General features: G+C 44.0%; 1 protein-coding gene across 1 annotated transcript; it reads right to left on the bottom strand.

Moving 5' to 3' along the window:
• Window positions 1–1,668: 1,668 nt before the first annotated feature.
• On the bottom strand, window positions 1,669–25,541 carry flcn (folliculin). The gene is made up of 12 exons (XM_084336145.1): window positions 25,297–25,541; window positions 24,592–24,801; window positions 24,313–24,459; window positions 23,930–24,151; window positions 23,124–23,290; window positions 9,076–9,167; window positions 6,477–6,640; window positions 5,986–6,099; window positions 5,601–5,724; window positions 4,469–4,597; window positions 2,649–2,751; window positions 1,669–1,975 (listed from the first exon to the last, which is right to left on the bottom strand). The coding sequence occupies exons 2-12, from the start codon at window positions 24,799–24,801 to the stop codon at window positions 1,768–1,770; spliced, it is 1,680 nt and encodes a 559-aa protein (XP_084192271.1). The 5' UTR covers window positions 25,297–25,541; the 3' UTR covers window positions 1,669–1,767.
• Between the last annotated feature and the right edge of the window lie 128 nt (window positions 25,542–25,669).

The raw sequence follows: 25,669 nt of genomic DNA, 5'->3' as shown, positions 1-25,669 counted from the left end.
TAACCCTTGTGTAATAACTTACATTTCATATACTAGTATGAACACATTTTCTATAAGAATTCCCTTTTACAAAGAAAAAAAAGAATTCCACATTACGTTATCCAAGACTGAATAAACATTTCTGGAAACTGAATAAATATCAGTGTTGCAAACACAACTTCAGTGGATTTCTCATTACGTAGGAAGAAAAGTATTCATGAGCAGAGCACATTCCTTTCACCTTCTTTCCCTTTCTTGTCATCTATCTATCCGTACGATTACACTTGTCAAACAAATCATTTTAATTGGAAAAATAAATAGATTGGAAATGGCTGCCTGGGTGCTTCGAAACATTTCCAATACAGTCCAAAGCGTCTAGTCTGCCGGAAAATACAAAATAATAAGAATCATTTCATATAGAATCACTAGTGTTGTAAAAGGCTGAAGCGCAGCTTTAGCTCAGTTTCAGTCTGCAGGCGTTGACTCAAAATTCTTTGCTGGTAGCTACATTGGTATAATGTATATTTTTGTCCAATTTTACGAGGGCATAAAATTAGACATTCTTATTCCTTTTCAAAACTAGCACACCAGAAAAACAGGTAGGAAAACTTTGCGATTTCTGTCCATTTCCAAAGTAGTCATTAGTGACTCATCAAGTGATGATACAATTCAAATACTTTCCCTTTCCCTTTATGAAATCACCTCCCGCTTGCCCATCCCTTTCTTCTCCTCCCTATCCGCCTCTCTGTCTCTGGCTGGAGATCCTCTCCCCTCCCTACCCGTCTCTCTGTCACTGGCTGGGGCTCCTCTCCCCTCCCTACCCGTCTCTCCGTCTCTGGCTGGGGCTCCTCTACCCTCCCTACCCGTCTCTCTGTCTCTGGCTGGGGCTCCTCTCCCCTCCCTACCCGTCTCTCTGTCACTGGCTGGGGCTCCTCTCCCCTCCCTACCCGTCTCTGGCTGGGGCTCCTCTCCCCTCCCTACCCGTCTCTCTGTCACTGGCTGGGGCTCCTCTACCCTCCCTACCCGTCTCTCTGTCACTGGCTGGGGCTCCTCTCCCCTCCCTACCCGTCTCTCTGTCACTGGCTGGGGCTCCTCTCCCCTCCCTACCCGTCTCTCTGTCACTGGCTGGGGCTCCTCTCCCCTCCCTACCCGTCTCTCTGTCACTGGCTGGGGCTCCTCTCCCCTCTCTACCCGTCTCTCTGTCTCTGGCTGGGGCTCCTCTCCCCTCCCTACCCGTCTCTCTGTCACTGGCTGGGGCTCCTCTCCCCTCCCTACCCGTCTCTCTGTCACTGGCTGGGGCTCCTCTCCCCTCCCTACCCGTCTCTCTGTCACTGGCTGGGGCTCCTCTCCCCTCCCTACCCGTCTCTCTGTCACTGGCTGGGGCTCCTCTCCCCTCTCTACCCGTCTCTCTGTCACTGGCTGGGGCTCCTCTCCCCTCCCTACCCGTCTCTCTGTCTCTGGCTGGGGCTCCTCTCCCCTCCCTACCCGTCTCTCTGTCTCTGGCTGGGGCTCCTCTCCCCTCCCTACCCGTCTCTCTGTCACTGGCTGGGGCTCCTCTCCCCTCCCTACCCGTCTCTCTGTCACTGGCTGGGGCTCCTCTCCCCTCTCTACCCGTCTCTGTCACTGGCTGGGGCTCCTCTCCCCTCCCTACCCGTCTCTCTGTCACTGGCTGGGGCTCCTCTCCCCTCCCTACCCGTCTCTCTGTCACTGGCTGGGGCTCCTCTCCCCTCCCTACCCGTCTCTCTGTCACTGGCTGGGGCTCCTCTCCCCTCCCTACCCGTCTCTCTGTCACTGGCTGGGGCTCCTCTCCCCTCCCCTGACTGCCGTCATCAGGTGGCTCTTGTACGTTTTACTGAGTCCCGTTATCCAGAACTTGAGCAGCCGCACGTTGTCCTCCTCCCCGGCCCCCGTGGCCCCCAGCAGGGCCAGCACCTTCTGGGTGTCCTCCCTGCCTCGCCCGTCCACCTTGGAGAACTTGAACAGAACCTTCACTTTGCTGGAGGGGATGGATGAATCAAGGGCAGAAGGAGAACAAGACAAGGGAAGGGAAGACAAGGGAAGGGGACACAAGCCACAAAGGGGAGGGAAGAATGTAATATTATTATTATTATCATCATCATCATTATTATTATCCATGATTGCATTTAATATTGTATTATCCATGATTACTGTACATTTAATATTACTGTATCATCCATAATTAGCATACTGTACATTTAATATTATTGTATTATCCACGTTTACTGTACATTTAATATTGTATTATCCATGTTTACTGTACATTTAATATGATTGTATCATCCACGATTACTGTACATTTAATATTGTATTATCCACAATTACTGTACATTTAATATTGTATTATCCATGTTTACTGTACATTTAATATGATTGTATCATCCACGATTACTGTACATTTAATATTGTATTATCCACAATTACTGTACATTTAATATTGTATTATCCATGATTACGGTACATTAAATATTATTGTATTATCCACAATTACTGTACATTTAATATTGTATCATCCATGATGACATCTAATATTATTGTATTATCCATGATTACATTTATTTAGTATTGTATTATATACTGGTGAACAAGGGTCGTTTTTGAGTAAACCCAAGCCAGTCAACAGGTTGGTGAAAATAAATTAAAGGTCTTACTTCATCCACTCTTCCTTCAGACACAACAAACAGTGAGACACCACATCCACAGACAGGTTCTCATTAGACAATGCTACCTCCAGCTTATTCAGCAACGTGGGGCCTGTGGGAGGAAGATGGAGAGAGATAGTTAAAGGTGACATGCATTATAAATGTCTTTTTTGAGTCTCTAGCATTGTATTATAGTAATAGGAGTTAGTATCAATGTGTTTTTGTGTCTAAATACCATATTGGTGGATTGCTCTCATTCAGCTCAGACCATTTCCTGCTCGATTCAATTAGGTCATTCTGATTTGACTCGCATCGTGACGTAATGAGGAGAGGATGGAGCGGATAGTGATCCGATTGGCTCTGTGGTTGTAGCGCACCAAACAGGGTTTGACAGAGCGAGCGAGAGAGAGAATCAGATAGACCCGCCCATGCTCCCGAATCGAGAGAGAGGGAGAGAGAGAGATCACTGTGTGGGCACTCTGCGTGCGGGTCCCCTTCTCCATCTCTCTCTCTCTCGGTTCGGGAGCATGGGCTGTGGCGTGGCGCGGTGGTGGACTTCCTCGAACGGGAGAGGGAGACACGCAGAGTATTTACACAGTTCTCTCTCTCTCTCTCTCTCTCTCTCTCTCTCTCTCTCCCGTTCGCGTGTATGCTTTACCCAACGCAGTTGTGCGATTTGCGAATCTGATTGGCCACTGACGTTTCTGATCATGTGACATGTGCGCCCAATAGCGTGACGAGCTGTGTCTTTGCCCATTTCCGCGTCGAACAGCCTGCAAAGCACCTGGCGTTCTATCGCCCTGCTCTAAGACAAACTCTAACCTTAACCAACTTCGAAAGAGTGCCTAAGCCTAACCGGCGAAAGAACTTGCCGTCACGCTCTAAGACAAACTCTAACCTTAACCAACTTCGAAAGAGTGCCTAAGCCTAACTGTCGAAAGAACGTGCAGTCACACGATTGGTGCACATGTCACATGACCAGAAACGTCAGTGGCCAATCAGATTCGCAAATCGCACAACTGCGTTGGGTAAAGCATTCACGCCTCCCGTTCGGGGGGGTTTCTGCCGCGCTGCAGCTTGTGCTCCCGAATCGAGAGAGGGAGGTGGAGGATCTCTCTCTCTCTCTCTGCCACTCGCTCTCTCTGCCACTCGCAGACTGTGTGGATGACGCTTATGGGCGGAGCCAGGCCAATAACAGGCTGAAATCTTGAGGCTGGAAAATGGTGCTTTTGAGTACTCCATTAGAAATATAAAACAATGATTTTTTTTTAAAAATAAACCTTACAGATGTCTTCCATAGACTCACAGGAATTGTGTAAAGTTGCCCAAATAGTGCTAGGAATAGCAATGCAGGTCCCCTTTAAGACTTTGATCATCTTTTGATATCGTTAGTTAACTGGTTACAGGCTACAGCTGGTCTTAGCTTGCTAATGCAACTGCCATGCTAAGGTAGTGTCAATGACACATATTAGGCTATGGGCCCCCATCTGAGGAGATCTTTGTTTAATTCACAATTCCATAACCATCTTTACTGTAGGTGGGGAAATGACAGTGGGGAGGGAGTGAAACCAGTGATAATTCACATTAGTTATTAGTATATATGCTAATTGTGTTAACTAGTGAATCAAATAAGAGTCACATTTAAATCATCCTCTTTTTGCCAGGGGGGTGGTCCTGGGACCACACTTTGGGAACCACTCTAAGAAGGATTGTGTTGGTGCAAAGAAGAGGGGCAGAGCTACACATAACCATGCTCAGGTTTATATTCCTGAGGTCCAGCACTGTACATAACACTTCAACATCGTGAAACATCCAGCATGTATCCTTACCCCTGTCTGTGGGCTGTGTGTTGGCACTGCCAATGGTGAACTGGTAAAGCAAGGAGATTTCATCTTCACATACTGCTGAGTACTGACAGCCTCTCTCTGCGTTGGCCACATCCACCAATAATGAGAACTCTGGAGGAAAGAGAACAATACAGAGGTCTGACAAAATATTGATTCTGAAAGTGACAATGTGAAACAGCAGTAGCCTTTGGCGGGTATTGGGGGACATTCAGATGGGATCAGGAAAGAACATTCAGATGGGATCAGGGAAGGACATTCAGATGGGATCAGGGAAGGACATTCAGATGGGATCAGGGAAGAACATTCAGATGGGATCAGGGAAGGACATTCAGATGGGATCAGGGAAGGACATTCAGATGGGATCAGGGAAGGACATTCAGATGGGATCAAGGAAGGACATTCAGATGGGATCAGGAAAGAACATTCAGATGGGATCAGGGAAGGACATTCAGATGGGATCAGGGAAGGACATTCAGATGGGATCAGGGAAGGACATTCAGATGGGATCAGGAAAGAACATTCAGATGGGATCAGGAAAGAACATTCAGATGGGATCAGGGAAGGACATTCAGATGGGATCAGGGAAGGACATTCAGATGGGATCAGGGAAGGACATTCAGATGGGATCAGGGAAGGACATTCAGATGGGATCAGGGAAGGACATTCAGATCGGATCAGGGAAGGACATTCAGATCAGGGAAGGACATTCAGATCGGATCAGGGAAGGACATTCAGATCAGGGAAGGACATTCAGATCAGGGAAGGACATTCAGATCAGGAAAGGACATTCAGATCAGGGAAGGACATTCAGATCGGATCAGGGAAGGACATTCAGATCGGATCAGGGAAGGACATTCAGATCGGATCAGGGAAGGACATTCAGATCGGATCAGGGAAGGCGCCAACAGTTGTTACGGCATGGGTTGTAACACATTAACTTTTTTGCCATTTCAGACCAGTGCAGAGGATGGTTTATTTTTCTTGTGGATGTATGTTTATTCACACCAGCACACCACCCTGCGGTGAGGTGCTGCATTACCCGATTAGAAGTGAATGAGCCCCAATACTGAGAGCCATCAGATCTGACAGTAGGAGTTGGGAGGGCTTCCTGTACCTGAGGAGCTGACGTGGGCTGGAATGGACACATCGGGGCTGAGACCCAGGAAGTTGCATTTATAGGCCTCCTCATATCGGGGACTGTATGGCACAGAACACACACATCCTACTGGGAGCAGGGCCTGATGAGAGTACAGGAGGACCAGAGATGCAAGTTATCAATTAAGTAAATACGATAATCCTAAACTATGACATAAGCATTATTATAATGGTTGTTAGTCGACAACCATACCAATCGTGGATGTGTCCCCCTGACATAACAACATACTATTACAACATGGCTCAACTAAATAGAGTGACCTCCTCATATTCAACTGCATTACAAATGAGCCATATCTCCAGAAGAGCTGCTAGGTTTGCACTGCAGCAGCATTGCGGTGTACCTTCAGTATGGTGAAAGCGGACTGGATGAGTCCTGGGTCTGCCCCTCTCCATATGACCTGATTCCCCATGAGCACGTGCCATGCTAGCTGGCGGAACTCTGCAGCCCCGAGGACCTGTGAACCAATCAGATTCCACTGTGAGACAGACCCAGCAGCTCACTGATATCAATGTATATAAGTATAACAATGGGGGGTTGAAATGTAGAGTTAGCGTTAAAATCTGTCAAGCTGATCCCTTGCGTTTGTCATGAATCATATTAATTCACTTTTCACAGATCTATGATCAGTTTCAACCGAAAACAACATTTTCACATCACATTCATATTGATCAAAACCAAATACAGTACAGCTCACAATGTCGCAGTGCCTACTATTCAATAGTAGTAGGACACACACTTCAGTTGGTATGGTCTGGCCCTGACAGGGCAAGTTATTTATTTATGGAATAATGCATAATTAACACAAGCATAGTCTCAAAAACCTGAGTTTACCAGTCTCAAATGCCTCAATGATCTGAACTTCGGGCCAGGAAATCCATCTAATTTCCCATCATCGCATAGGAAGTCCCTGCCATGCTCACTCTCCGATTGGTGCCGCTGGGGTCTGGACCCGCCTCCCTCTGCTCCCCCCCAGCAGCTCATTTCCTCCTCTTGTTCTGAAGGCAAACACAGAACAATGATTGAGAACCCAAGTGAATTTCTGCTTCCCTGTGTCGTTAATTGCTTCCTGGGTTGGTTAGTATGCATGGATGTAGGCTATTCTGTAGTGATATGGAGTATATAGAGAATTCGCTATACGCACGCACATCCCTTCTTCGGTTGGTAAGTATGCATAGATATAGGCTACTCTGTAGTGATATTATGGAGTGAGAATAGTTACTGTATATGCACATCCCTTCTTAGATGGCAAGTTAGGAAAATAAAGACCTGATGAAGACCCTCTGTGGCTGAAACGCTGTCTATTAGTGTTGGTGATGATGTACTGGAGCACAGTGTGTCCTACGTCACGCTCTCTTTTGTAATATTCTGTAGTGATAACATTCCATGGCCCAATCAGTGATCCAAACAAACTAGTAATGAAAGAAAATAGAAAAATAAAAACAAGACATTTTATTCTCTAGTTGATTGACTCAGCTCTTGATACAAGGAATAACACTAGAAAACAAGTACCGTAATTTTCGGACTATAAGCCGCACCTTTTCCCCCCATTTTTCGACCCTGCGGCTTATATAACGGTGCGGCTTATATGTGACTCGACGTGACCAAACCCGAAAATGTGAAAATCGAAATATTGCTTTTTTTGACTGCATTGAAATGTTATTTATCTGTTCCCTTATTTGCTAAACTTAATACAACTTGTAAATTAGTTAATTCTTGTTATTTGTCCAACAGTATTGTGTCCCAATGCTAATTACATATGGTAATTAAACATTAAAACACCTGCGGCTTATAGTCCAGTGCGGCTTATATATGTACACATCATTCAATTTAGCTGCTGCGGCTTATATTCAGGTGCGGCTTATAGTGCGAAAAGTACGGTAAATATGAGTTTTGAGAGTTAAGAGTACAATACACCTATATTCTGCTTCATGCTGGTTTAAGAAAGTGCCAAAATGTTCCCATTTACAGATTTATGGAGAAATCACATATCATAAACATCACAGACTGGGGCTTTAATATAGATTGCCGTTACCACTAACCTGTTGAAAGGAACTCATTTAGTCACTATGGAACACATGACACTACCAACACACATCAGGAACGCCAGCTCCATACACATTTTTAAAGGAAAATTAAAAACATACCTATACAGTCTAGCTTACAAATAGTGTACCATGCCTTAGGGAAAGCGAGTATCTTATTGAAATGTTTTTTTTTATTATTATGCGTTTTTAATTTTATGTATTGATCTTTTACTGAAATGTTATTTTACTGTGCTTTGCCTATTGCCGTACTTTTATTACTGTTGTCTTATTAATGTGATGCTTTACATATGCGTATGTTTGTGTACAGCACTTTGAGCTGCATGACATGTATGAAAGGTGCTTTATAAATCAATGTTTACTTACTTACAATAAATCAGTGTGGGGACCTCACATAATGTCCAGGCTGGTTTGATATGGATGTGAGTTATTGGACCAAACATCCCTTGTTGCTGCAGTAAATGTCAATGTGTTGTCTGTGTGACATTACAGCCTAATCTCTGGAGCATTGGCTAACTAAGCAATTACTATTACGATAAACACAGAATGCCTGAATTCTAGGCTTGGGTACCGAACTCTGTACTTTTACATTGATACTACAGAGTACCGATTCACACTAGATCAATCGGTACCAAAATTCGGTACCTTTACATGTTTAGTATAGGAGTGTAATATACTATACAAGAGGGAGCCTTTTCCACAAATATATATATATATTACAGTCCCATCACTTGGGTCTTTGGAAAGACCAGATGAGGTCAGAGAAGTTTGATAATATTTACAGAGGATGGCCAGATAATGTTGATATTTAAACATTTAAAAACTACAGAATTCCATATAACCGTTTCAGATTGCCTTCCGTAATCCATACTAAACAATTATGGGAAGCATCCGCATAACTCAAACGCCTCCTGCATGTGTGTACGTTTCTAAGGAAATCTGGGCTAATGACGTCGTAAACACTTTCTGGAAAGCAAAGGGTGTCATGAGTTTAATTTGAGTGAATCACAGTGTCTTTACCTCAGACTGTTGCCCCATGACACTGAATCACACATCCCCTGGAGACTACTGATAGACACGATAGCTGATTACATCAGTCTCGTCACGCAGCCAAACACTGGACATAAGCCAACAGATTCTGAACCTCTGAGCTAACTTGGTTCTTTCTTCTTTCTCATCCGTCGATGGCTCAATGCTACGGGACACTTCTATGGTTCCAGTTATTATCCTGCCTAATAGGTTTAACAGGTGGTTAGTCTGGCACAGCTACAAGTTTGGGTGTTCAACACAGTCATGAAAAAAAGAAAAGGAAAAAGAAATGTATGTTAGCCCCTGTAATCTAGACAGATGGGTCTATCATCAGTGCTCTGTGACTTGTGTCTCCCTACCGGTCTGCCTCTCGATCAGCACCAGTGTGTCCTCTGTAGGAGCTCCTTCCAACAGCTTTTCTGTTAGGCGACTACCGCAGGCCTTCAGTAGCCTGGAAAGGAGGAGCGAAAAATAAGGAATAGAAAATACAAAAGTACATCTTATTGTATGTGGTATTTTAACAGAGCATCCTAATGTACATTTCCCAGTGTAGGAAATTAGAATGCCGAATGCTAGTTCACTTTGGCTTGTAAGTTTGTCTACTCGACCAGCCATTTGAGGTTAAACAAGTAGTTAATGAATGAATGAATGAATGAAAACTTTATTTAACAGATTGCAGAATGGGTACAATACAGTACGGCTCAATACATACAATTGTTAAGGGGATGCAGACCTGAGAAAGACGTTTGTCTTGTTTCCATCAGGGTCCCCCATTTTCAATTCATATAGACATATATGACATACATGACATACAGATAGTCAGTACTGCTACATCTATACATTTATGACATACCAGATTTGCAAATACAGTACTGTTTGTGATACAGAAGGAGTCAAGACAAGGGAGTATATACATTTGATGTAGAAACTGTACATTGGAGGAGGTTGGGTGGGGGGGGTTGGGTACATTGGGATATTGACAACCATACTGGGTAATTTACATTGGAGGTGGTTGGGGGGGGGGGGGGGCGGGGGGCACACTGTATAAACAAGTAACACTGTACATTGAGGGGGGGGGGGGGGAGGAGACACTGTACAAACAAACACAATTGTACATTGAACTATTGACAACCATACTAGGTAAATGACTGTACATTGGAGGGGGTTGGGTTAGGATATTTACAGGGGCCAGTGTTGAATTGCAGTCTCCCGTAGGTGTCCCTTGAGAGAGGTTTTGAAAGTGGGTAGTGATCCACATTCCTTTACAGCTTTGGGTAGGGCGTTCCACATTGATGTGGCATAATTGCGAAACGTGTTTAGTCCCTTATTTGAGCCGAATCTGGGTTTAACATGATTTGTGGAGCTCCCTCTGGTGTTGTGATCGTGGTATTCACTGACCTTTGGGAAGTATTTTGACATGTACATGGGTACCTTGGTCGTGTAGTGTATCTTGTAGACCAGGCCCATTGCAAGTTGTTGTACTCTGTCGTCTACTCTAAGCCATCCTAGGTTGTCAAAGTGGGCAGGGGTGAGGTGGGTTCTAGGAGTAAGGTCAAGCAGTAGTCTGACCAGTTTGTTTTGAGATGTTTGTAATTTTGTTTTTAGCGCCTTTGAGGTGCTTTGGTACCATGAGGTGCAAGCATAGTCGTAGTACCCCTGAATGAGTGCTCCTGCCAGAGTCTTCAGGGTGTTCTTGTTTACCAGAGAGGAGATCCGGTACAAGAATCGAGTTCGTTGGTTGACTTTTTTTATTACATTGGATGCCATTTTGTCACAGGAGAGATTAGCCTCTAGGATGGAACCCAGGTAGGTAATTTCATCTTTCCTTGTGACAATATTGTCACCCACTGTAACTGAGAAGCCGTCGGTCTTGCTGAGTTTGTTATTTGAACCGAAGAGAATGGACTCTGTTTTGCCCATGTGTAATGATAGTTTGTTATCAGCGAGCCATATGCAGATTCTGCCTAGTTCCGAGCTGAGGGTTTTTTCAACCTGTAACTTGTTCTTGTCAGAGACCAGCAGGGCTGAGTCGTCCGCAAACAGGAACAAGTTGCAGTCACAAGCTGACGACATGTCATTTGCATAAATTAGGAACAGTAGCGGTCCTAGTATGCTTCCTTGTGGAACACCACAGCTCACTGTGAGGGGGGGGGATAGGGTACCGTTTACCTCCACCATCTGTTCCCTCCCCTCAAGGTAGGATTGCATCCAGCTCACTGATAGACTATCAAAACCAATTGCTTTTAGCTTGTCAATCAGAATGGAGTGATTGACCGTGTCAAAGGCCTTTTGTAGGTCCAGCATGACCATGCCGCAGTATTTGCCTGCGTCCACCTCTTGTTTGATGTGGTCATTCAAATAGAGAAGGCATGTGTCAGTGGAGTGGGATGTTCTGAAGCCAGATTGGAATTCGTAGATTAGATTTTTTTCCGCTAGGTACTTTTCGACCTGTTCGTAGACTATTTTTTCCATGACTTTCGAGATGGAGGTGAGAATAGAAACAGGGCGGTAGTTGCCTGGGTCTAATTTGCTGCCCTTTTTGTGCAGAGGGGTCACCCTCGCAATTTTGAAGTCCTTGGGGACGTGTCCCTGTTTTATGGAGAGGTTTATTATGTGTGTGATGATTGGTGTGATGGCGGCTGCTGAGTCTCTGAGGAATTTGGAGGGGATGTTGTCATGGCCAGTGGCCTTGTTAGGTTGGAGGGCGCTCAGTTTATTGAGTACCTCATCTGTTGTTACCATTTCCAGCTTGAAGTCGTCCTTGTGGACCCCTAGGTTTTTGTAGTAAGCTACTATGTGTTCTACCCCATAAAGCCCTGAGTGGGAGGGTAGTTTGTTTACCAGTGTTGTGGCTATGTTTGTGAAGAAAATGTTTAAGTAATTGGCTACATCCAGCTTGTCTGTGATGAGCGTGTTGTCCGTTTTTATGTTTATGTTTGAGAATCTGGTTTTAAGTTTTTTACTGCATCCTAGTTGATTATTGAGTAATTTCCAAAGTTCACGTGGTTTGTTTTTGTTTTCCTCAGTTTTGTCATTGATGAAATTCTTTTTTGCAGTTTTGATCATGGAGTTTACGTCGTTTCTTAGTCTGTTTCTTTCTAGTTTGAGTTCAGTCACGTGGGCTTGGAGTTCACTGCTCGTGCTTTTAGTAAGCTTTGACTGACTTTTACGAAACTCAGAGCATTTTTTGTCTCTGGTTTTCATAGCGGCCAGTATTTCGGTGTATTAAAGTGTCTGGTGTATTCAGGATCTACCAGCAACAGTGGCCTATAGAAAAACAAACTCAAAATCGATTTCACAGATAGAAATGAGTCAAACAGTCTTATGATGAAACAAGTCCTTTAGCTCTCTTAAGCAGAACATCAGGATTTGGAGTGCGAAGGCTGCATTTTCTCTCTTAACACATTCAGTGCCATAAACGACTTAAGTAGTTTCTGGGCCTAAGTCGTTCAGTGCCATAAACAACTTAAGTCGTTTCTGGGTCGTTTTTCCTTTTTTCCGATTTTAATACCCTATTCAATGTCAGGGAGCTGTATGTTGCCTGTAAAAGGCAAACTGGGACTCCGAAGGTGCAGTACCAGCCGCATCCTACCAGGCGGCGGTACCGAGCACCCTTTGAAACCTTGTGTCTTGGGCTGTGCGTCGATTATATTGGTCCGGCTCGGCTCTTTTTCTCCGGGCAAGACGAGCGGTTATAACGCTCGGATTGAGAAGAATCAAATACTCCCAATCGGTGTTGTGGGATGGATTATGTTGGCGACACGATGAACATCAATACTTGGAATGGCGATCAGATAATTAGAATATTCTTTTTGGGGTACATCCTAGTCAAGGTAAGGGCTATATGATATCAATCTTGCGTTGATCCAAGCATGCCTTCATTGCGATCTGAAAGTGTTACTGTAACGTTACTCCACAACGTATGCCGTTGGTGGCAATCAAAGCATCAAAAAACGATGGAACATAATACCCATCATATGCATTTGATTTTTTAATTGTAGCGTGTGTAGGGATGAAATGACAATGCATTTAGTATAATACACGTTGCGGGCCTCCCAGGAATTACCCTAGACCGCTCTAAAAACATACTTATATTCACCACGGTATAAAACGGGAATGTATGGATGAAAAAAAATTCTTTTTCATATCTTGAACGGAAGGTTCTTACTGTCAAATGACCATGGTATTGTATCCATAGCTATAATATAGAATATAGTTATAGCTCTACAAACAAGGTGACCGTTCCCTATCTAACTAGTGGTGGCCTCGCTACAGACGGTTGCGGGTAATAGCTGGCACCCAAAGTGTTAAGGACCAGTCAGCTTTATTATTATTTATTTTTTTAATCTTTCCCCCCCTCCATTTTCCTCAGATTTTTCTCCCATCCCAATGTTAGTCGTATGCCAATTCCCAATCCCCTTCCTGGTCGCTGCGCACTTACCCCCCACAGTCAGATCATCTGTGAGAGTGGAGGCTATCACGTGCTTCCTCCGACACACGTCCAGCCAATCAACCGCTTCTTTTCACCTGGCAGCGCGGATCCTCCCTGAGAGGGCGTAGCGTGTGGAAGGATCACACTATCCTACTTAGATCCTATCCTCGCTTAGCAGGCGCCCCGACCGAACTGTAGGAGTCGCCGTTTACAACGACCCGGACCCACCCCGCCAGCTTTCCCACCCTCTAATACAGCCAATTGTATCAAGTGTGAACGGCCAGCCAAGCTGGTGACAACCCCGGAGCTGTGAGCTGGACCCGAACAGGCGAATCCAGCTCACAGCTCCGGGGTTGGTGACGAACGCAATCTCCGCCACGCCACCTAACCGCCCTAGTCAGCTTTATTATAAGAATTCTTCGAGGCCTAGTAGACCGTAAGCAGAAACGGTCTGCTTATCCTCTAGAGATGTGATACTCTACAAAACTGATGTACAGCTGGAGACAATTGACTATTTTCTTTTTCTTTTTGAAACCCCTGTATCTTCCAACTCTCTCCAGACTCACTCAAAGAGTGTGAAATATCTTTTAGAATGCTCTAGTTACAATTGTGCACACTGGCCTATTTTTATTCTATTGTGCTTCTATCTTAATTTAGTTTATATTCCATTTTATTATGCCTTTTTACTTTATTCTACTGTAATCGTCTGTTGCACCAAAAACAAAATTCCTTTCATGTGAAAACTACTTGGCAATAAAGACCTTTCTGATTCTGATTACATACCCATATCGTTTAAAACTGTAAATTGTATGCTAAAGCTTTAATTAACACATCCTGTGCCAAAAACGTCGTACAACGTGTTTCAAGGTCATGCTAATTCTGCCATTCCACGGCGTACAACGTTATTGAGATCATATTTCATCTTTTTGCCATGGTATTCAGAATGCCCTCACCCAGCCTCGGCTGATACAGTGGAAGCCTGCACAACTCTGCAACGCTTCAATACTGCCGCCTGGTGGTGATCCGGCGAGTTACAACCGGAAATGGATCTCTGGTGATCTCCGTGTACCGGGGAAATGCGTCCGGCACTCACATATTGTTGCGGGACTCTAGACACACATCCGTACATTTGGATCGCTGCCATAACTCAAGAATCGATATGATTTGGGCGTTTATTATTATTATACAAACCGGAAATGGATCTAGGCGATCCACGTCAAATAAGTGGGATCTTTTTCCTCCAGTCTCATCGGCGAACGGTAAGAGGACGCTGACGGCATTTTCAGCGTGATTGTTTATTATTATTAATGCAAACTGCTCTGATCAATATATCACCCATACTACATAAAGCATTTACTGACGATCAAACGGCAGCTGATAATCTATATATGCGTTTATGCCTATAACTCACGTTCTAGGAATTACTGCAGAAAACGATAAAAACATATTTATATTCTAAACGGTATTTTCGTATGAATCTATGAATGAAAAAGTATAACGTTCCTACATCCTGAACGATAGATAATCGATGTTGAATGGGCCATAGTAATGTCAATTTAGCAATACAATTTAAAAAGTTATAGCCCTGCAAAGAAGGTGAACATCTCCATAGGCTTAGAGTGGTGGCAGAGAGTGGTATGAGACGGGCAAACTCCGTGGCAGTTAATGTGTTAAGAGGTTGTGAGACAGTGGTATCAAAACATATACATCATGACCAAACTGGTATTATGAAGGTCAGATTTGCAGCGGATAATATGAGATGTCTCTTCCATTTTACAGATCAAGTGCAAAGGTCAGAAACGCCATGTGGTTGGATCATTGGACGCAGAGAAGCATTTGACCGGCTGAAGTGGGAGTCGCGGCCAGTATTGAAAATATTTGGTTTCAATACTAATTTAATTTGGATGATTCAAACCTTATATTGTGAGCCTACAGCTGCCGTTAGGCGATATGATATTGCAACGGTTCCGTCTCAATCAGGGGATGAGACAAGGACGTAGTCTGTCCCCCATCTTGTTTGCCTCGTCTTTGGGGCGTTAACATAGCATGCCCAAGCAGTTACAGTCCTCTCTTATAAAACCTATATACTATACACAGCACCATCTTTCCTTATATTTACATTTAGTAATTTTTTTAGCTGACGCTTTTATCCAAAGCGACTTACAAGTTTTGTACAAGAAGTCAGTAGGAAGGCTACAACTCTATCAGCTGAGTAACAATGTTTATCAAAGTGTTCAGACTTCAGTGCTACAGTGTTGAGTGTATGTTAGTGCATGACCGTAAGAAGGTTCTTTTTTCTTTTTCTTCATTTCAGATATTGATTGGTTTTGGTTGTCCTAACTGTGGTGGGAAGTTCGTTCCACCATTGTGGGGCAAGGACTGAGAATAGGCGGCTTCTCTTTGATGACCCTCCCGGAGCTCGGATAGGAGTGGGTCTGAGGAGGCCAGAAGAACGCCCTACCCACAGCCATAAAATAATGTGAATCTCTACCCTCCTTCAAAACCGCTCTCAAAGAGCACCTACGGGAGGCTGCAATTCGAAACTGGCCCCGGTAAATGTCCAACCCCCCAGTCAGTGTTTGTTTGTCGTATTTTTTTTAATTAGAATTCATATTTCATCAATCGAGCCTCACGCTAGTGCTGCAGACTCTCTCTGAGCTCCATTGGGAAAAAACCGCCCCCTATCGTCTCTCCCTGTGGTACTGCACCCCATTGGATTAGACTGATGGGGGGGGGTCCAGTGTCCTCATTTTACTTATCCGGCGAGCCATCTGAAGAGACCGAAGTGATCGCCGAGCCGCAAAACAGCGTGGAATACATATTTACAGTACCCAGCGTTGAATCAATAAACGCGATCAATATTTGGAATGGCGATCAGGAATTGGAATAATCTTTTTGGAGAACATCTGATCTGAGGTAAGCAATTTATTTGACCAGTCTTGGGGTAATCGGATCCGTTTCCACCTATATATCAGCGTTTGCCCCATGTGTGTGTGTGTGTGTGTGCTGATCAGGAAATGAGAACATATTTTTCAGATCGCTTCTCTAGCGTGCATAAGTACACATATACTATCGATAATCTAGCGTTAATTTGAAAACGATTCATAAATAGGCCGAAAAATGACAGTTTTTTGTGTATTCCAGAATATTCCAGTGGCGTTTATCACGGAATCTATATATTTTCCTGAAACTTTCAAGAAAACGAGGGCTTTTCAAAATGCTTTAAAACGGAAATGAACCAATTAAAAAACAATCCGTTTCGACAATGTTGACTGCAAACAAGTCATTGATAAGCGACGGGCAGATTAGACACATAATTTAAGACAGAGATTATGCGTTCACAACGCTATCATTGAAGTGGGTGGTGGCATTCAACCATGTTTTACCATGTTAACAAGTGGCAAACCAAAGTGTTAACAATTGTGTGTATTGAGCCATACTGTATTGTACCCATTCTGCAATCTGTTAATAAAGTTTTCAATCAATCAATCAGGTAGACAGGAGCGGTTCCCTTTGCCGCACGGTATGCCAGGTCGAGGGCCTTGAAGCAGATTCGTGCGGCAATGGGGAGCCAGTGCAGGTCCCTAAGAAGTGGGGTGACAGGGGCTGACTTCGGTAGGTTTGAGATCAGGCGGGCGGCTGCGTTCTGAATGTGTTGAAGATGCTTGTATGCAGATGACATTATTTTGTATCTTACCATACAAAAAGTTGATATTTACTCTAAAGTTCCTCATGCTCTATTCAATACATTTGGCTCCTTTTCAGCGTATAAAAATGTATTGGTCCAAATCCATTCTAATGCCACTTACCACAAAACTCTCAACCTCATCTCTGCGTCTGCTCCCCATGTACAGATACAGACATCTGGATTTTCATACTTGGGGATTAACATTTATCCCAGTATTAGTAGCAAATGTAAGAACTATCTATTATACTAGATACGGTCAAGGCAGATCTTACAAGATGGGCCCCACTTAATCTTTCACTCCATGGCTCTCAGTGGTTAAAATTTACATTCGTACCTGTATAAATTGTTTGTTTTCTATGAACCCCCTTAACTCCTCCTCTGAACTTTTCTAAGAGTTGGATGCAGCTTGTAAACTATTTATTTGGAACAAGAAAGGGTCTCGTACAACTTGAAACTCTCCAACAACGCAAATTAGTTGGTGGTATTGCTCATCTTAACTTTAAGAACTGTTTGGTCCATGGGCGGCTACGTGGCGTAGTGGGCAAGGCGCTCGCCACGAATGCGGAGACGCTGGGCTTGCCTGTTCGAGCCCAGCACTCCACATTGCTTTCAGTTTAGCTGGTCGTTCATACTAATACACATTGGCCGTATTAGGGGGTGGGAAACTGATGGGTGGGGATCGGGCGTTGTGGACAGCGACTCCTACAGGTCGGTTGGTGCGCCTGCGCAGTAGAATCAGGAAGTGTCGGGGGCAGCGTGAGCCTCCCACGCGTTACTCCTCGCCACTGAGAGATCGAGCTGCGCAGGTGAAAAGATGCGACTGCTGTTACCTCAAGTACCGGAGGGGACTTGTGCTATGTATGACTTAGTCCACATTGCAGCCGGCTTGTGGGAGGCAAGAAACAGCGTTCGTGACAGGGGAGGGTTGAATTGGATGATACGAAATTGGGATGGGAGAAAATATAGAAAATGGGAGAAAAAGTGGATAAAAAAAAAGAACTGTTTGGTCCAAGGTCTCTTGGCATTCAATAGAGGCTATTGTTTTGCCATGGCAACTTCCAAGATGTGCCGTGATCTGTAGTTAAATAGAAGTCTGCCTCCTTGCAGATGGGCTCTATAATAGACAATTCATAACGGTTATGGACAGGTGGATAATTGTTTACAAATTCCCTATAGGCTATTTAGATCATCTCCATTATGGCATAAAATGACCTATTATCAGGGTCTAAAACTTTTGTTTTTCCTCCTTGGTTAGTTCAAATGTGATGGTTATAGAGGATTTATTGAATGAAAAAGGTTACAAACTTTAATCTTCACGGTACCTCTTATTTCTTCTAATCAAGGTTGTGGTCTGTGTTACGTGCCCATGGTGTTCCATAGAATGTACCCTTTGATTGAGTTCCTCTCTCCAACACGCCACACAGGGCTTAAGTTTCCTTTTTGTATGGAAAGATAATTGCAGCAAATAATAAACAACATCATTCTTGGAACAGAGTTATTCTGGAACAATGAATTACAGCATCTTAATATCATCCTGAATTGGAACAATATATGGGAGAATATATTTTCATCGTCAAAAAAACCTCAGCACATCAACTGATGAACTACAAATTTGCCCACAGATTATATATTAGGCCTAACAAAAATAATGGTTGGTTTCAGGTTGCCGACCGACCCTGCCGATTTAGGTGCGACCCAATATATTTTATGAGTTTAAAAAAAAAATTATATATTAAAAAAAAAAAAAAAAAATTTTTTTTTTTTTTTTTAGAATAAAGTTTCATAGAAATCTTAGTCAAACATTTAGTATTATGGATATTAAACATGCTGGCAGAGTACATGCATCCATGTTGTTGTGAACATTTTAACCCTTTCACTGCCACACGACAGCCGGTTAACCCTTTCACTGTGACAATACAGAAGGTTAGCCCTTTACTATCACACAACCGACGGCGATGCTCCATCATTAGCATCATTAGCTCCGCATCCGCGGAGCTAATGATGCTAATGATGGAGCATCGCCGTCGGTTGTGTGATAGTAAAGGGCTAACCTTCTGTCGTGTGGCAGTGAAAGGGTTAATTAAATAAAGAAATTCCCTATCCATAGTCGCCGTGGGAAAGAATAAAATAAAAAAAAAATAAAAATAAATTCCCTACCTACCCATGGCCAAACTGACCAACCTGAAACCAACTATTATTTTTGTTAGGCCTTACTCCTCATCATGCATTCCAAATGAAACTTATAACTGAAGATATGAGACACGGTGCATTGGGTAATTTCCTTCCCATGTTCTGGGAATGCCCGTTTATAGCAATAAGGTTTTTGGAGGCAAGTCTCCACTGCATTATGTAATGTTTTGGATGGAATGATACCCATGTGTCCTGCATTACTCCTTCTTGGAGATGATTCAAATATCCCTCTGAATTTTTTTTTTTATCTTTTCCCCCCTCCTTTTTCCTCCGTTTTTCTCCCATCCCAATGTTAGTCGTTATGCCAATTCCCAATCCCCTTCCTGGTCGCTGCACACTTACCCCCCACAGTCGGTCTGGGAGAGTGGAGGCTATCACGTGCTTCCTCCGACACACGTCCAGCCAAACAACCGCTTCTTTTCACCTGGCAGCGCGGACTCTCACTGAGAGGGTGTAACGTGTGGAAGGATCACACTACCCCCCTTAGATCCTATCCGCGCTGAGCAGGCGCCCCGACCGAACTGTAGGAGTCGCTGTTTACAACGACCCGGACCCACCCCGCCAGCTTTCCCACCCTCTAATACAGCCAATTGTATTAGTGTGAACGGCCGGCCAAGCTGGTGACAACCCCGGAGCTGTGAGCTGGATCTCCGGGGTTGGTGACGAACGCAATCTCCGCTACGCCACCTGACCGCCAATTTCCTTCTATTCTAATCCTTGGCTTAGAGTGTTTGACAAATGGTGTTTTGTGTGTTCACAGGGGCAAATTTTTTCTATTTTACATCCTCTATGCTAAATAAATGAATAAATAAATAAATATCCTATTCATCACCTACATGCTCCCCCTCGGTAGACATGGAATGTCCTTCCACCGTTATGCCGATGACACATAACTCTACATAAAAACTGCCCCAAACCCCTCTGCAGCTCTGTCATGCTTCACCACCTGTCTTGAGGAGATAAAGGCATGGATGAACAGCAACTTCCTCCAACTAAACAGCAAAAAAACCAAGGCACTTCTCATTGGACCCCACACCAGGTTCAGTCTTCACCCATATCCCATCTCACCTTTGACGGCCAGGTCATCCCCCTCAGTCACAAATCTGGGGGTTCGATTTGACCCCCACCTGACCTTCAACATCCACATAAAACACCTCTGCAAGACCTCATTCTATCACCTAAAAAATATATCCAAACTCCGTCCCACTTTAACCCTGTCAGGCGCAGAGAAGCTTGTCCATGCCTTTGTCTCCTCAAGACTGGACTACTGTAACGGACTCTTCATCGGGATTCCTGGCAAGAGCATCCAAAAGCTGCAATACATCCAAAACAGCGCTGCCAGGATCCTGATGAGAGTCCGTAAACACAAGCACATATAACCCCCATCCTCCACTCACTACATTGGCTCCCCGTCTCAACTACAAAATCCTGCTGCTCACCCATAACTGCATAAACGGACACGCACCCCTCTACCTTCAGGAACTCATCACTCCACAATCCTCCCCCCGTACCCTCAGATCTGCAGGTAGCCTGCTCCTTCGGGTCCCCAGTACCCGGCTCTGCACCATGGGTGACCGAGCCTTCTGCTCGGCTGCACCACGCCTGTGGAACAGCCTCCCCATCCAGCTGAGGACACCACAGAGCCTGCACTTTTAAAGCAGGCCTGAAAACGTATCTATTTAAAAAAGCCTTTGATTGCTAGCTTTTTCTTCTTGTGATTTTCTTTTTTCTTGTGCCGTCGTCTTTAATTTTCTGTTTATACTATGTTTTTAACTATGTTCTATTTTTATTTAATTTTTAATTTTATTAATAAATCTTTTTTTTTTAACTATGTTTTAACCCTGTAGCACTTTGGGATCCCAGTGAACGAAAAGTGCAATACAAATACAATTTATTATTATCATTATGCAAAATAAATCTCATCAAATATTCTGATTAGTCAAGTTGAATTAAAGGTTTATGAATGTCCCATTATAACTCCATTACACCCAAGTTAAACAATCAGTATAACCAATACAGTAACTGTTGTCAACCCTGTTACTGAGGTGTCAGCCCTGTTACTTACAAGAAATTGGGGGTATTATTATTTTGTTACCATAAACTTTTCTTAAAAACAGAAGATGCTGTGAAAGTGTCAATTGTAAATGAGTATATTGATCCATGGAAAAAACACTTTGTACTTTGAAAAAAAAAAAGGATGGCACGTTTTTGTATAATGATGACCCAACACAATATTGATGTAACTAACCAATTCGTTTTTTAATGCATAGGTATAATGCATATATATATATATATATATATATATAACGTTGATCTGCGATCCGTAGTGATTAGATTAGATTAGATTCTTTAATGACCACCCAGCCAGGCTGGTGGAATTTGTTTTCAGTGCATTACATTGTATTGTTCCAACATAGAACATATAACATCACTTACAATACATACATACTACATGCAGTTAAATACATAGATACATAATTACAAAGACCACAATATCACAGTTTATGTCCATAACAGCAGAGGTAGGGGGGTTGCAAGGATGACCCCCCACGGTTCGGTAGGCATGTGAACCACGGCATTATTGCAAAGTGTAACCATAGTGAAATACAGTTTTACTGCCACTATTGACAATGGAACCTAATGGAATTGTGTCTATGTTACGTCGACTAGTTGCAACAGGTTATTAATGGACATCTCAGACCATTTCATGGAACGGAAACAAGCTAACCTTTCATGTAAATAATGGGACATTATGAACTGCCAGACCTCTCTCGGCGCTATGTTAGCGCTGTGCCACCACAGGAGATATAGGAGTATGAAGTGATAACGTGACTGGGAGACTCTGCAAAATGTCAAAACGGTGCACGGAGCGTTGAAGCAAAGCTTTTGGAGGCACTTCCTTCCTTGCATGAAATTATCTTACAGCTGTATTCCATCTTTTTTTTGCGAAGCTCAGCCAAATTCTGTATCGTTTGCTGCCATCAGAAACCAGCGATGCAACTTCAGGTCTGGGAAATTTAGTAGATCCTCCAGTTCACTCGTATGCGCATGACAGTAATACACTGTAGGATATCGTTCTGATATCACAATATTGATGCAACTAAAAATATTCTTTCATGCATACAGTAGGTATATAAACAACAAAAGGCTCACTACGGCATGTTGTAAACAGGCACCAGAGAGCCGTCTAGTATCGCCCTCTTCAAAAGGTGTAACTTTATACTGCATGTAATATTTCAATGGACAATGATTTATTATATAAAATAAATACTTGTTGCCCGATTTGAATATATATATATATATTTTTGTATCCACTTTTTCTCCTATTTTCTATCATCCCAATTTCGTGATTCCAATTCTTCCCTCCCCTGTCTTGAACGTTGCTAGACTATGCCTCCCCACTGGTCGGCTGTAGTGAGGATAGAAGCCTTGCATCACGTGTCGCCTCCGGTACACGAGGAGGCAGCCTGTCGCATCTTTTCACCAGACAGCTCGAACTCTCAGTGGCGAGAGGAGTAACGCGTGGGAGAGGCTCACGCTGCCGCCGATACTTCCTGTTTCTGCTGTACAGGCGTCACCCAACCGACCTGTAGGAGTCGCTGTCCACAACGTCCAATCCACCCATCCACGGCTTTCCCACCCTCTAACATGTTAGTATGACGGCCGGCCGAGCCGGTAGCAACGCCGAGAGCTGGGCTCGATACCAGCATCTCCTGCGTTAGTGGCGAGCGCCTTGCCCACTGTGCCACTCAGCCGCCCCCGATTTGAAAAATATTCAAGGATTCACTTCCATTGCCGGCTGTCGGCCTATAATGTGCAACGTTTCATCCAAATCAGCCCAGTGTCATAGATATGCAACTGGCCTTACACAAAGCTGAGGGGGGTGGGGGGGGTGGGGAGGGGGGCTAACCTAGAGTCAATTAAAGAGTGAGTTAGTGACATTGATGGTCGTAGAGGTGCTTCGCATCTAAAAAGTAATTTTCCATCCCCTTTTCTGTGTGGAAAAGAGAAGGGATTGTGCAGGCATGTTATAGTGTTATAGGAGGTATGTTGTTATAGGGTGGAGTGACAGTGTGTCCGTCTGTTGGGTCACCTACCAGCTAAAGGAGGAGTGCAGACTGGCCCAGAGGTTGGGGTGCTGGGTGAGTGAGGTCAGTGACCGCGCTGCATTGCCACTCCTCTGGTGGGGGAAGACTGCAGGGGAGAATGCACTGTTCATCCTCACAGCTCGCTGAGGACACACACCCTGCTCGCCCTCAAATACCTGTGGGAGAGGACAGAGGGGGGGGGGGGGGGGGGGGGGTGGTCACCAAACCTATAGTGGAAATTCACAGGCTATGTAGGTATGAGGCGTTTTAATTAATGTATTTTATGTGCATGTGCATTAGAGTGGGTTTCTAATCTATAAGATCTGATTTTGAGAAACAATCAAAACCATTGCTTAAAACAATTGCATTCATTTAGATTGACAGTTATTGAGAGTTAATTGAATTGTCTCCTCCTGTGATGTCATCAGAGGACACTGAATCCTTGTGTTGTGTTAATTACAACTTAATTAAATGATGTAGAATATAGAAAAAATAGAGCTATATGTTATATTTTTCATCTACATAATTTCATTGAGCTATAATTAAGTTCAGTGTCCTCCGATGACCTCACTGGTGGCCATATTCAAACAAATTTCCTCTCAATAACTGTCAAACTAAATGAATCAGCGTTGTTTTTCTATGAAGTGCCCCTTTAAGAATGATCAACTCTCACACATATTAGTTCCATCCTTTTTTCCAGGGTTTAGTTTGTTTTGCACTTGTAATGCCAATTTCTGGGGCATTTGATGCACATTTAGGGGTATTTTTACCCCGAGCCCCTGTTCATTTCCTACCCTGATGGGGCATCTGAATACCTTGAGGGCAGTACTTTGCAGGCTCTGTATGGTGAGCCGAAGGTGGCGCAGCAGAAAAGGCCAAGAGTTGATGAGGTAGATCCGGTCCATGGCCACCATGACGATGCTGTACCATCTCTGAAAGCCCCTGGCCAGGCTGTCCTTGATGAAAAATGTGTGTGAAAACACAAATCCATGTTGTTCATCTCCAAAGAATATGGGGCCTTCGCGGCCGGGACACACCTGAAGAAAGAAAGAAAGAAAAAAAGGAGAGTGAGTGAGAGAGAGAGAGAGGGGGTCAGAACAAGAGATACAGTAATGTAAAATCGTTTGATGCATGACCCAGCTGAGGGGGTCAAGAAGATGTGTGACTCTCACACACACACACACACGTCGCCGTTTACCTCACAGCTGAGGCTGCGTACGCAGGCCTGGCGAACCACGCTGAACAGCTGCGGCTGTCTGGGGTGTTGGTGGCTCAGGAAACGGATACCCGTCTCATCGTCAATGCTCACAAAGCCAGGGTGAGATGCAGGCAGAGACCGACAACCCTATACACAAGGGGAGGAATGGAGAAAATCGGATGGATGAAAGACAAAAGTACTTGAGAGGTTTCAACAGGCCAGTGAACGTGTTGTTCACCATTCACACTGACACGTGACGTCCCGCCACACCCTCCTCACCTCACACATCTCCCCTCTCTGCGAGACTGAGCTGTTGGCCCTCATGGTGAGACCCTCTCCCTCGCGGTCCCCATCTCTGTCCCGGTCTCCTGGCACCGGGGCGCCTGCCTGTGGGGGAGAAGGGGATGGAGGGTGCAGAGCCTCTGTGCAGAACAACGTCCGAGGGCCGTGGAGCTCGCAGAAGTGACAGAGAGCAACCAGAGCGTTCATCTGTGAGAGGGAGGGGGGAGACAGAGTGAGAGGTCGTTTGTGGTTTTTAATCAAAGTTATTGTACAGTACTGTATATTTGAATATCGTATTATGTCACAAATGTAACAGTACTAAATACCTGTATGTCATGTATGTCCCTGTGCCATACATGTCATGTATGTCATAAATGTCACTATGAATTGAAAATGGGGGACCCTGATGTAAACAAGACAAACGTCTTTCTCTGGTCTGCATCCCCTTAACAATTGTGTGTATTGAGCCGTACTGTATTGTACCCATTCTGCAATGTGTTAAATAAAGTTTTCATTCGTTCATTCATTACACATGCAATAACATTGATACTATTGATCTATATTTGTCAATACAATAGGCTTCTTTTTGCTGCCCACTGACATCATTACTTAGTTGCAGACAGTGAAGTCGTGTTTAGGAATAAGATAGGACTGGAACACAGTTAATTTTTTTTAATTATTTTAGCAGTAAAACACCCTTACCTTCAGGACAGAATTCAATTCACCAAATGACTGGTGGTGGTGATCAACTCTTCACAGGAGGACATTCGCTGATCGCAATCTCCGTTTGCCGTAAAACATTTGACATGTCGTTGGAGGACAGGAACAAGAAATTCGCTCTGCATTCTCATATGATCATTCTTCTGTTTTCAAGACTCCATGCCTTTCTTTGAGCCGCAGCCTTTGGATTTATATACACTTTTCTCGTCTTCTCTGCAGCTGCTGGCTCAATTTGGAAACAACAGATCATGTGATGCAGAGTCACGCGCTCAATGACGCACAGGGCCATCTATGCACAGGGCACTACCTTTATTTTGTTTACCACTTACTGTGGTCGAAATCTGTTGAATTTGTT

Source organism: Notolepis coatsorum (assembly GCF_963971535.1).
Source record: "Notolepis coatsorum genome assembly, chromosome: 19".
Classification (NCBI taxonomy): Eukaryota; Metazoa; Chordata; class Actinopteri; order Aulopiformes; family Paralepididae; genus Notolepis; species Notolepis coatsorum.
The sequence above is the reverse complement of the archived record's forward strand: the minus strand, read 5'-3'. Positions and strand labels throughout refer to the sequence as shown.